Below are 13,277 nucleotides of genomic sequence, written 5' to 3'. Positions count from 1 at the left end.
TAACCGGGAATATTTGCCACCAGGCACAAATTCCTTCCTGGCCAGGCTTGCTTAACCTCGGCAAAGACATCAGTATAGGCAGATGCCTTCAATTCAGACTATCCTCTTGGTCTTCAGACTTTCCTTGAATGGTTATTAAACTAGCACCACAGCTGCAGTTTGGCAGTGAAAGGACCATAAAGTAGTAATTCCTTTAGTAATGTTATGGACTAGGTTGTCCAAGAACCCACATAAACACAGGCTCAATTCATTCAACAATTCTGCTCTACAAATTGGTAGAGTTCCCATATTCCAAATGTACTCTGAGGGGGATAAAAACATCACATGTGCACTTTCTGCCAGCACATTGATGAACAGTATAATTCCCCATTGGGTGCCCTTTGTACTATGAACTCTTTTGCTTAAGCAGAATATGACCGTCCCTTTCTTTCCCTAAATTGTCCTCTTCAGGATTCGTGTACTGTGCCACCGGATTGTGAATGCCACCTGGTTCACCAACTTCATCCTCCTCTTCATTCTTCTCAGCAGCGTCTCACTGGCAGCTGAGGATCCATTACGGGCCGAGTCCTTCAGGAATAAGGTGACTAGATAGGCTTCCTTGAGCTACTGGCAAGGTACCAGTGGGTGGTCCAGAGTGACTTACGAAAGCCCTGCATCCATTGTAATTGCCTCTTGGTGAAAACTACTTGGTATGAAATTGAAACAACATGCAAAAGGCAACAACAGGAAGCTGTAGATGAAAATAAGTGACTGGTTTTCATGCATAAATCGCAGAAAGCCAAAGAGTGTCATTCTGACCCAAAGTCTTTATTAAAAAGTCATCTCTTCATGAAACTCAATAAGGATAGAGCCAATCATATCATACAACCAATAAGAAGCAATTATTTTAAAAGCAGAAGATAATGGGCAACTAGTAAAAAGTTAAAAGTATTCATGGCTAAATGTATTTGCAAACTAAAATAATATGTAGAGGAAAAACGGGTTTTCTTGGGGATAACCAAAAACATTTCTGCAATCATTTGTTTTTAGAAATCAGAGTACTGTTCATGCTGGTTTAGCTGGGACTACCTGGAGACTGCAAAATGAGCTTGAAGAAATATGAGATTCTGTTAATCAATATTCAGATAATATTTCTTCTATAGTTCTCATTCCAGAACCCAGCAAATTTGCTAAAATACATGTTTGTGTATATATCAATTGAGTTGCACTGACAAAAATAGCATCCTGTTTCTTTGCTTGTTTTTATCTCCAGATTCTAGGATATTTTGACTATGGCTTCACTTCTGTGTTCACAGTGGAAATTGTTCTAAAGGTGAGTCACACTTAGAGATGTTGTGGAATTCCAATGGAATCATAAAACGGGACTGGAAATCGCCAATGTTTACTTATTCATCTTTTTTCCATTGTGCTGATTTGGCAATCTGAATAGTTAACCACCTGTACAGATAGCAGGCATCAAATTCAAGCTTGCCAACTCTGTGCTTATAATGAAGTGCTCGTTCTCAGACAACTGCTTCATACTGAACACAGCAGTCAACATCCACAGATCCAATGATTTACAAAATTAGGCTGCTGAGAGAAGTATCCTCAAAGTAATACAAAAACTGGGCCTAACTGAGTCTTCCTGCTCCCCACAGATGACTACTTATGGTGCTATCCTACACAAGGGATCCTTCTGCCGCAACTATTTCAACATCCTGGACTTGCTCGTTGTGGCTGTCTCTCTTATCTCCATGGGATTTGAGTAAGCATTGTGATGGAAGAACAGGCCTGGGTTCCATCAATCTGTGGTAGGGCCAACTCTGAGGGAAGTAGGATAGGGGTTAACATTCTCCTTGTGTCTTTGGCAGCAACTGTGGGATATGAGGGATGTATCTGTGTGACCATAGAGTAGTAAGAAACACCCTGAAATATAAGGGAAAACATTGTAATGAGGAGCTGACCGTCTCTCAGACCCTGAAAATTAGGAGCTCCATGAAGAGTGGTGAGCTCTGCTCCCAAAGCAACAAATATTCACAGCCATCATTATCAGTCAACATACTGAGGCCTCATCCACACTATACATTTGCATTGATTTTATACCATTTTAACTGTTTTCTCCAAAGATTCCTGCAGACTGCAGTTTCTTGAGAGTACTGGGAATTGTTAAGAGATTTCTATCCCCCTCACAGAGCTACAATCCCCAGAGTTCCCCAGAAAAGGGGATTGGCTGTTAAATCAGTTTAGGTCTGTGGTGTGGGTGTGCTCTGAGAGTCAAACAGTTATCCTTCACCCCACTGCATCAGTATGAGAAGTGGAGGTACAATCAGCTCCTGTAGTTTGATCCTACTGACTGGGTTGTGAAAGTCTTAGTTGCTGCAAAGGTCTGCCTTTTCCCTCCGATGGTCCCCTCACCCTTGTTCAAAGGCTCTTTGGTTCTGTAATTTACTGTGGCTGGCTGTACCAACTAGAGTTGGGAGTAAAGTGAGGAAATTCGGGACGGTGTACAAGCATACAGTTATTTCCTGCTGTTTTTATGGGGGAATCATGGGAGAACAGAAGCACACATGTGCGGAAGGGGTGGGGGAGTAGTGACATCGCCCAGTGATTTTTGTTGTTGTGTCACTCCACACTCACAGGTGTGAATTAAATTTAGCGTACATCTATCAAAAAGCCATCGTTCCATAACACAAGAGGTACTGCATTGTGAAAGGAATGTTAGAAAATGTTTCAGAAGTGCTAGCATTATAATCAGGAAAACTAGGGCAATGCAGTATTCCGCATGTCTGAATGCACCCTGCAGTGGTTTTGCCTTCTGAAGAATTCTCTGAAGCAAGGCAGTCCTACAGCATTCTCTGGTTCGCAGTCCCAACCATGGAATGCCCCATTCAATCACTAGATATAATCAAAAGGCCATAGTCATTCTTTGTAGGCAGGGCAGAATCCATGTAACATAAGCACAATAAGGGTTCCCACTGTAATATTTTCCTCATTTTCTGCCACAGGTCCAGTGCCATCTCAGTAGTGAAAATCCTCAGGGTGCTCAGAGTACTGCGACCACTGAGAGCCATTAACAGAGCAAAGGGGCTGAAGGTGAGTGGGGTTGTAGGAATGTTTTCCTCTTCTGGATAACCCAGGAATCAGGGATAGTAAGGGAAATGTGACGACCTCTCTAAGCCAGCAGCATGCATTGAAATGTATGCATGAACCAGGCAAAGCAATCTCTACTTATATTTTGCTGGACCGCAGTTATTCAGAAAAATCACAGTGAGCAATGGACAAATAAAATCTAACCAACCTCTCTCTCTTTTTCTCTCTAGCATGTAGTACAGTGTGTTTTTGTGGCTATCAAGACCATCGGCAACATTGTACTTGTCAGTGCCTTGCTACAGTTCATGTTTGCCTGCATTGGGGTGCAGCTCTTCAAGGTGACAGTCTTTCCTAGATAGAATGAACTTCCACACTGTTTGAGTCCATGAGTTTGTAAAAGCTTGTTTATATAAACAAGGATAGCTTGCTGCCAGAGATAATCAATTCAGGGCCACTATACTGAATTAACCATTCTCATTTGTCTCGCCTGGCCCAATACCTTCCGTTTGGTCTGGTCACCCTCAGGTCCTTCTGCGATGTGTAACCTTCCTTTAAAAAAGCATATTCAATCCCCCAAACCTACTGCAATGATGGTCTAAGTGTGTGACGTCACACACACACACATGACGCACAACGGGCCCTCTCAATCTTGGGTGCAACATGGCGCCACTGCAGCCTGTCAATACATACCTCAAGGAAGCTAATAACATCACTGCAGTTTCCTCACAGTCAATGTGTAAGTCACTTGCAAAATCTTATTCCCTTTCAATACAACTCCCACATGGTTTGCCAGTCAGCAATGGGAAACTGTCATGAATTACTGTCTCCTCTCCTTCAACAGTAAAAACTGGGCCCGGGCTTTTGTGTAGCTGGAAACATTCACCTTTCAGTACTCTCAGGACTGTTGAGGCCGTATTTGGGAAACAGTCAAATACCAACAATTCCTATAACTTTTGATCTCTGTTTTAAATGTAGGGGAAGTTCTTTAGCTGCACAGATTCAACCAAGATCACTGCAGAAGAATGCAGGTAAGCCTTGGTTATGCGTCATAGTCTTCTGCAGCCTGGGACACGATAATTGTGACGGGAAGCTGTGGGCCAGAGTAGCTTTTGTGTTAACAGAGCAATAAAAGAAAACACCCCTATTGTGCCAGGATGGGGTCAGTGGGTGGGTGGTGTCCCTCCATCCAGCCCTGCCAGCCTCTGCCAGTGTCCCTCTGCAGAGTGACTCCTCCGTTACTCTGCTGGTGCAGTACTCCATCTTCCACTCACCAAATGTGTGAGCAGACAGAAGTGCCACCAGTGGGTTCCCTGGCAGTGGCAGCCAGTGGCAAGCCCCAGACAGGATGTTCTAGGGCCAAGGAGGGGATGAGCCAGCCTGGGATTCATTGGATCAGTCTTACGCAACTTGAGCAAGTTCCTTTTTTGCTGTAGTGACTGCCGTTGAGTGACTATCTCAGCATTGGCGAAATGTTAGGCTACAATCCTTAACTCAGTGGAACTTGCTTCCAAGTAGACCTGCATAGAACTGTACTGTAGTCTAATACGAATTAACAGAAGATGCAGGCTCCTTGTCTGTAACTAATATAAAGTTTCTTGTCCCAGGGGATACTTCATCACATACGTCGATGCTGATCCAACACAGGTTGTGGAGGACGAGCGAATATGGACACTCAATGAGTTCCACTTTGATAATGTATTGTCAGCCATGATGTCTCTCTTCACTGTTTCCACCTTTGAAGGATGGCCTAAGTGAGTTCAGAACCCAGCATGGGGCAAAGTGCAAGGTGTGCTGTTGGGAATTGTCAGAAGGATTAGCTGCTTTGCTGCTACTGTTGCTAATTAGCTATACTGTGCAAGCAAAATAACACTGAAAGGGGAAGCTTTAATGCATATCGCTAACGATGTTATAGACACTATACGCAGAGAGCTACACCAGACATTCATGTAACCATGGCAATTGATGCAGTTACTGGGTTTTTTAAAAAACGTGTTTTCTCAGCAACAAAATATTGTGCTTTGAGAATCAGAAAGCATAATACATCAACAGTGCAATTTAAGGAAAAGTTGCCTGGAATCCACTCAGTAAAAGAGTTATAGCTCTACATTTATTTAGCTATACTGATTTTTTGGAAAACCCTTTGAGAGTGGGCCGCCCCTGTCAGAGGAGGCATGGATACCTGAGCTGATAACCCATCGAGCAAAGTCCTTTCATAGCCCACTTCTTCAAAGGTCTTTTGCCCAGGCCCATTAATCTTGACTGCTGTTCTAACTCTTCCAGGTTATTGTACAAAGCAATTGACACAAGCGCTGAGGACGTGGGCCCCATCTACAACTATCGCATGGGCGTTGCCATCTACTTCATTATCTATCTCATCCTCATAGCCTTTTTCATGATGAACATCTTTGTAGGTTTTATCATCGTAACCTTCCAGGAGCAGGGTGAAACAGAGTACAAAAACTGTGAGCTGGACAAGAACCAGGTATGGCACATAATGCTGAGATAATGAACAAGAGAACCTAAAGTATGGAAGGCACTGCCTAGCCCCATTCCCACCTTGTATTTCTTCTCGCTCCAGCGCCAGTGTGTGCAATATGCACTCAAAGCACGCCCTCTGAGATGCTACATTCCCAAGAACCCCTACCAGTACCAGATATGGTATATTGTGACCTGCTCCTACTTTGAGTACCTTATGTTCTTCCTGATCACATTGAACACCATCTGCTTGGGCATGCAGGTATGGATGAGTGGAACAGCTGCCCAGCTGTAGAATGGCAGCTGTAGTGATGATTGTGGGATCCTGAGTTGTGCCTGGAGAAGAAGAATTACAAAACAGTGCCTCTATAATGAGCACTTGCTGATCTGGTATTTAGAAATATGGGTGGGTCTTATTATCCATCAGTTGTACACTACACACAGTGTAACTGAACTGGGCTGTTATTCCAGGGATTCCAATATAGAAATACAGTGGTACCTCAGTTTATGAGCTTAACCCGTTCCAGAAGTCCGTTCTGAAACCAAAACTGTTCTTAAACCGAGGCACGCTTTCCCTAATGAGGCCTACCGGTGCCCGTGCCCTTCCACTGTTCAGATTCCATTCTTAGACCAAGGTAAAGTTCACAAACCAGGACACTACTTCCAGTTTTGCAGAGTTCATAAACCGAATTGTTCGTATACAGGGCTGTTCTTAAACCAAGGTACCACTGTACAAGTGAGCAATGAGAGGCGTTGTTAGTACAGGTATGTTGGATAAGTGGGGCTTTACAACCATACAGCTCACTCATCACGATGAGCTGTTCTCTACATGTGTATCTCTTTTACTTGGTATCTAGCAATCAATATGATTTCTCCCTTTGTCATAATATAGACTTCTATTGGTCTACAGGGCTTTGTTTCGAACTCTATTAATCATCTACTTTTAACCATCTTTACAGCATTATAATCAATCAGAGACAATGGACCATCTCTCAGATATCCTTAATGTGGTCTTCACCCTTCTCTTTACTGTGGAGATGATCCTTAAACTTATAGCCTTCAAGGCTAAGGTGAGTTTGGGATATGGACCTATAAGGCTCCTTGAGGGAAGTGGGTCTGTCATTTTGCTTAGAGCAGTGGTGGAAAGCTATGGCCCTCCATACATCTTTGGACTACAACTCCCATGAGCCTGAGCCAGCATAGTCATAGCCAGGGATGATGGGAGTTGTAGTCAAACTACATTTGGAGAGCCACAGGTTCCCCATATCTGGCTTAGAGTTACATGTCACACTTTAAGGGGGATACTGCTGGGGAGGAGGGAATGGTTGCATGTAAGTTTTTTTTAGTCCTAACCAAGTCACACAAGTTTTGACACCAGTCCTTAGGTTGGGAAGGTGCCAGAAAGGTCCTGTCTTACTTCTTTGGAACCCACTTTCTTATTCCTTCCCCCCCAGGGCTACTTTGGGGACCCTTGGAATGTCTTTGATTTCCTTATAGTCGTTGGCAGCATCATTGATGTCATCCTGAGTCAGATTGATGTAAGTGAAAGGCTCCCAGCACTGGATGAGTGTGGGGGCTGGGAACACTTCAAACTGGGCAGCCATGAAAGGGAAGAAGAGTAGAAAACTGTTCCTCATGCTATGTAGCAGCATCAGTCTCCCAACTTTTCCACAGTTGTGATTATTGCATGTCTAAACAGAATATCTGTTTCACAGAAGCTATTGTTTGACTTCTGTTTCCTTCTGGAGATAAGAGGGTTTATTGCCTTTAAGCTAAGGGAATGGTAGGCATCTCATAATCCACAAATGTGAGTAAGCTCAGTGGATACTGTGAGTTTCAGGCATCAAGAAGTATTGTGAGGTGACCTTTCCTTGATCATAACTAATGGACTGATGTGGCCCCATGACCAGGAAACTTCACCTGCCCAGTAATTTCCGTGTTCTCTCTAAGCATATGTTCTTGGCAAGTAATATGTAGCTGGCAAATTTAGTATAAAGTCAACTTTGAGATGGCTTGCCTCATGGTACCTGCAGATCATTTCTGTTTTGCTGTCCATGGCAACCATGCTTCGAGTATTTGCTTATTATGTCTGCTTACAGTGTGACTATCTTCATGGCAACACCTGCATATATAAATTGTGCCTTCTATATATATGTGCATGCATGCTATCATATACACCAGAGTATATTGAAAATATACCATGGGTGGAATAGCACATGTGTACTCTGCATTGCGTATGAATTTAAAGAAAGGACAAGAGTAGATATTGCTGAGTTAAGAATGCATTTATGTGCCTTCATGTTCTCAGTGCACTGCTAATGCTACTATTTTCAGTTATCTATGACTATAGAAACAGCTTTAGAAGGAGGTAGTTCTAGAACAGCTTTCATCAATAGTGTACGTGCCTGATTCAGTATTACTAAGACCAAAACCGTCATCTCCTTATTTTGAACATTGTCTTCCTTTAAATACTCCAATCCCTGGAAAAACCTGCTGTGTTTCTTTATAGCTCCAGCTTGCCTCTAGCCAGTGCTAGAGTATTAGGAAATGTCAGTTCAAATATCTACCTTGCTTGATGAGTTGTTTCCAAGCCCAAGTACAAAGAGTCAGCTGAACTTTTTGTTGTTCTCTTATTAGGCGAGCAGGGGATGGAAGGTACAGGTATCTTTGGGGACATGCAAGACTTTATCTACTAGATTTACATCCACCTCAATACTTGCTGAATATGCCCTGATTCATTAAATGGCCAAAAAACTCTGGTGAGAGATCTATATGCTAAGTAGTTAAGGTGAAAGGGGATCAAGTTCAATGGTATTTAGGAATTTAGTCTGAGGACTTGGGAACTGGTAAATATTCTGCTTCCCTTGCCTTTGCACCTGATGTTTGGTTCAGTACCAGAGGCAGAATGGCTCTGAGTTCATTCTTTCCAGGGTTCTTTGTCTGTCCCACTGGAATGCTGCTTCCCATTGAACAGCTGGGAACTGCAAGAAAGTGAGAGGGATAATGCTTGGAGCCCTGATTCTCCTAAAGTACTCTCTGTACACCCTGTGGTGCTGACTAGATCACATAGTCTGATTTTGATTCCACAGAAAGCAAAACCACCATTAGTGCTGCTGTTTTCCCCTTCCAGCACACTGTATCTTTGACTTATGAACCTAGCCTGGTCCTTTCCCATGTTTCCTGTCTTTCCTCCCTCCTTCCTCCCTCCTAGTCCATTTGTTTCATTTATTTGTGTATTGATGTTTAATAAACTCCCTGCTAGGTGAGCTGTTTAGATGAGCTAATAATGCTCTTTTTATGGTCTTCTGTCCAAGAACAAACAACAGAAAGTATAATAAAGTGCCTCTAACATAATCCGTGGGCATTCCATAGGGATCGTATGTTGCTTTGCGCAAGATACAGCACTTTTCTCAGAGTTTCTGGCCAAGAAAATGCAAATAACCAATCAGAGCACAAATCCGACAAAGGCACACAACCATTTATTTGCTGCTGAAGTCAATATAACCATCTGCCGCAGGTATAGCACACAAGTCAGCCAGGATTTTAAAATGTCTGGCTATTAATCAGTTCTGTCTGAATACATTTAAAAATTAATTGTAACAAGCATTTGTGGATAAAATACTTCTCTTGGCATGAGCCATCTTGTTTAATTCTGTAAAAACCCATCTTCCCTGCTTCCCCTTGGGTTCTGCCCAGTCTTTGGATTATTTCAATGTGTGAAAGAAAGTGTAATGTTTTCAGAAGAACTCAGCATGGTGGGAGGCACTCCAGGAGCCCCATCCTTCAAAGAGCTGATCATGAAATATCACCGTAGGAGCTCCTTGCAGGGAAAAGACATGTTAAGAAATCTAATCACTTGTGGAGGAGTCTAATAGCACTTGAGGCCCCCCCCCCAATTTGAATTCTGGCTCATGAGTGGGTGATCATGACAGTGGGTGAATCTGAGTGTAGCTGGCCATGCATCATAGACTTCTGTAGGCTTCTAATCTAGGAATATCTGTGCCTTCAATGATGCTCCAGTAGGTTTCTTTGTCTAAGGCTTATTGTAGTATATTGTTAGCTGGAACTTTCTTATCTAGGCTGCTTTTAAAAATCTGTTTCCAGTAGGACACTCTAGGCTCTGTTCAAGTCATTTGTAGTCCTCATTTCATGCATCAGTCTCTGCATCCTTTATTCCTTTATCCTTTATCCCTTATTCCTTTCTGCCTGTCTTCTTCTTTGTTGGTCTCATAGGATCTCCCATCATGCCCTTCTATTGTTGTGGACCACCTTCTCTTCCTTCCTAAAAATGGCTCCTCTTCGTTCTCCTCCATCCCTTGTCCCTCTTTCTCTCTGTCTTTCACTTCTCTACTTTCCCACTACATTTGTAGGATTCCTCGGTTGATTCTTTCATTCTCTTAACAGATAATTCTTGCTTCCAGAGGTGGATTGTACTGCCTAAGCGGTGGCTGTAATGGCATTGTAAATATAAGCTGCATGAGCTTGTTGTGGAGAACCTTTTCTTTCATATATCCCTTTGTCCCTTCCTAGACCATTCCATATTGCTGTGCCCTGCTGTGTTAGTGTGGACTGCATGAGTCTTCAGAGATTCTGCCATCAAGGAGGAAAAGGGAGAGAAAGTTGTGAGCCTCAAGAGAAGACGATGCTGGTGGTGGGAGGGTGCTGGTTTTTATTTGCTCCCCTTTCACATGTTCAACAAATAGAGAAGCCTTTCTTTTGGCTTTTCACAAGAGGTTGGGGTAATACAAGATTAGCAGTAATATATCACATTCTTATCACATTCTGTAGGTGCTGTACAGGCATTATTGCATAGAACTAACAGCTTCTAGCTTCTAACACTGCTTTAGTGGCATTTTTATGGTTGCACTAAAATAACAGTCCTGCAAAGCGCTGGCAGTGCAATTATCAGCTTTTGTTTCTGATGCACAGCAAGTGCATCACTGCACATCTAGATTACACTATAGCTTCCTTCCATTCCTGGTCCAGCTTGCCGACGTGTTCTGTGCAGCTTCATTATAGAAGATACATCAAGATCTGAAGATTCTGTAGCCAACAGCCAGAAAACTGAAGTCTGAATGCAATAGTTACTTTTCTCAAAATGATGCTTTTACTACTCTGCAGAAGCACAAATCCACAGACAAGTTTTGCATTGGCTGTGTGCTGTTGCACAACTGACCCAGGCAATCTGCTCTGCAAATACGCCATGGGACTGATTGTGCATTAAATATGCACTGAGTGCTCACTACTAGAACATTTGCACAGTGTTAGGATACGTCTGCACTACAAATCTAAACTAGTTCCCTGCCAGGGCTTCTCCCAAAATGAGCCTTCTATCATACCGGTACATCTGTGAAGGTTATTTTTTTATATCCACAAATAGTTATAGTTCCTAAGATTCCTTGGGAGAGACCATGGCAGTTATGGCAGCTTTGATCCAGTTTGCCCTTGTAGCATAGGCGTGCCAATAAAATATATGATGGCACCAAATTATCCAACTCCCAACTCTGATTAAAAAGGTACAAACTGTGTCCTTTGACTGTTCCTCTCACTTCCTTCTTGTCATGCTGGACTCATGATTTTTGATGGTGCAGACTCATACTTAGTTTCAGTAAACCCAGCAGTCCAACAGTTCTACAGGTAACTTGAAGTTAGCCCAGGGAGGAGTTGCTAGGCTTAGAACCAAGAGATCCATTAGAAGGTTGAGGAACCTTTTAATGGCGGTGGCATGAAACTCCTTCCTGTATTCCAAACCTGAGTCAGCATGCAATGACCCCTGCAGTATTATCCAACCCCTTAGCTTAGCATGCTGTTGGCCCTGAGGTCCTTGTTTTACCTGCACTGAAATTATTGCTGTACTTATAACTTGGGATATATTTACAGACGAATCCGGTGATCCAGGGAGACATCACAACACAAGTAAGTGTTGTTTGTTTACCCCTTTCTCTCTCTCTCTCTCTCTCTCTCTCTCTCTCTCTCTCTCTCACACACACACACACACACACACACACACACACACGTATATATATGCCATCCTTCAGCAGAGCTTCCAGAGTCATTTACAAAAACAAGAGAAACACAGAGAAATAGAACGTAACATGTTAAAAAAGAAAAATGCATTAAGGTATATTACAAAGCCTGGGAGAATAAAAATGGTTTTGTCAGGCAGCAAGAACAATAAATCTGCCTAGTGCCAACATTATTTTCTGGGGAGGGAATTCCATAAACTCCTGCCTTATCTCAGATGGCAGGGACAACTATAGAACAGCCTCAGGTTGTTTTGGGAGCAGGAAGTCCTTCAGGAACCTAACCTGTGTAGCATTTTCCCTTAAACATCAGCACTTTGAAGAGTGATCAGAAATTGACTTCCATGGTTCCAGTTACAGATAGGTAGCCGTGTTGGTCTGCCATAGTCAAAATAAAAAAATTCTTTCCTGTAGCACCATAAAGACCAACTAAGTTAGTTCTTGGTATAAGCTTTCGTGTGCATGCACACTTCTTCAGATACCTGAAATTGAAATTTCTACCCACCAGAAATTGACTGAAAGCCAGTGTGAATTTATTTCAATATCATTGAGATATATCACCACCACCAACTGACTGGTCCTAGTCAACAGTCTGGAGACTGTGTTTTGAGCTAGCTGAAGTTTCCAAATAGTATTCAAAGGCAAAGCCAGGTACAACACATTACAGTAGTCAATCAGTCTGGGGGTTGTCAGTAGCCATGCTGAGACCACTTCTGTCAGCTCAGACGTGGGGGCTGCTGGGCAGCAGTCGGTACAACAGCAAAATTCCCCATCTGTCCCTGGTGCCCAAACTGGTGGACACAGGAATTCAGCAGGGGGAAGTAAAGGAAGACTGAATCCTTATAGGCCACAGTGATACTACCCACCATTTCCAGCCCTTGTCTATGTTGGTGGTGCACTGAGAACCCAGAAAGACATTGCTGATGAAAGTCAACACCTTGCAGCCTGACGTCCCAGGTCTCAGTAGTGCATACCAGGTTGGCCCCCTAATCCACAATTAAATTGTGAGGGGTTGCTGTCTTATTATGAGCATGCCTGATGAACACATCAGATCTACTCTTGAATGAAGTTTATCTCCTTCTACCTGCTTCATGCTTGTTCACTGCCCAAGGGATGTGCTCCTTCCACAGCAAGCCATAGATCCTGATGAGGGTGGCCGAATCTCCATCACTTTCTTCCGGCTTTTCCGTGTCCTACGGCTGGTAAAACTGCTGAGCCGATCAGAAGGCATTAGAAATCTACTATGGACCTTCATCAAGTCTTTCCAGGCAAGTGCATCACATTGGCTGAAAGGACGTGAGCTTGAAGAGTTCTAGAGGTTGGGAGAGGTTGGAGACAAGCATTATGATTCAACGCTTCCCATCTCATTTGAGGTTCATGACTTTGCACTGCAGTTTTGCGACCCTTGGGTTCTTCTCTCTTTTGTTCTGCAGGCACTGCCACATGTGGCCTTGCTGATTGTGATGTTGTTCTTTATCTATGCTGTGATTGGGATGCAGGTGAGGATATACACACACAAAAACTCTCTCAGTGGCAGTGTAAGCCAAGATCCCAGTTATAAACCATCCATGGTAATAAGGCCAGATATCATATTGTCATTCCATTCTATTCCTTGGAAGCTTTCCTCAGTCTCAGCTCCCCATTCTCCTCATCCCAATTGCTTGGGACACCATGTATCCTGCAGAGGTTTTGAAACAAGGTGTATCTCCC

General features: G+C 43.1%; 1 protein-coding gene across 2 annotated transcripts in view; it reads left to right on the top strand.

The window, feature by feature from the left end:
• Positions 1–13,277, top strand: part of CACNA1S (calcium voltage-gated channel subunit alpha1 S) — a 57,566-nt gene that overhangs the window by 27,016 nt on the left and 17,273 nt on the right. Inside the window, exons 18-32 of one of the 2 annotated variants that reach the window (XM_082228205.1) lie at positions 451–580; positions 1,253–1,312; positions 1,638–1,744; positions 2,985–3,072; positions 3,300–3,407; positions 4,045–4,097; positions 4,674–4,820; positions 5,350–5,551; positions 5,648–5,806; positions 6,504–6,614; positions 6,999–7,082; positions 9,949–10,005; positions 11,425–11,460; positions 12,698–12,835; positions 13,001–13,066. In XM_082228205.1, coding sequence (XP_082084331.1) covers positions 451–580; positions 1,253–1,312; positions 1,638–1,744; positions 2,985–3,072; positions 3,300–3,407; positions 4,045–4,097; positions 4,674–4,820; positions 5,350–5,551; positions 5,648–5,806; positions 6,504–6,614; positions 6,999–7,082; positions 9,949–10,005; positions 11,425–11,460; positions 12,698–12,835; positions 13,001–13,066 — 1,546 coding nt within the window. The remainder of the gene's footprint in view (positions 1–450; positions 581–1,252; positions 1,313–1,637; positions 1,745–2,984; positions 3,073–3,299; positions 3,408–4,044; positions 4,098–4,673; positions 4,821–5,349; positions 5,552–5,647; positions 5,807–6,503; positions 6,615–6,998; positions 7,083–9,948; positions 10,006–11,424; positions 11,461–12,697; positions 12,836–13,000; positions 13,067–13,277) is intronic. The other variant, XM_082228206.1, reaches the window with a different exon arrangement.

Source organism: Podarcis vaucheri (assembly GCF_965113315.1).
Source record: "Podarcis vaucheri genome assembly, chromosome: 6".
Classification (NCBI taxonomy): domain Eukaryota; kingdom Metazoa; phylum Chordata; class Lepidosauria; order Squamata; family Lacertidae; genus Podarcis; species Podarcis vaucheri.
Note: the sequence above shows the minus strand (reverse complement) of the source record. Positions and strands in the feature narration are given on the sequence as shown.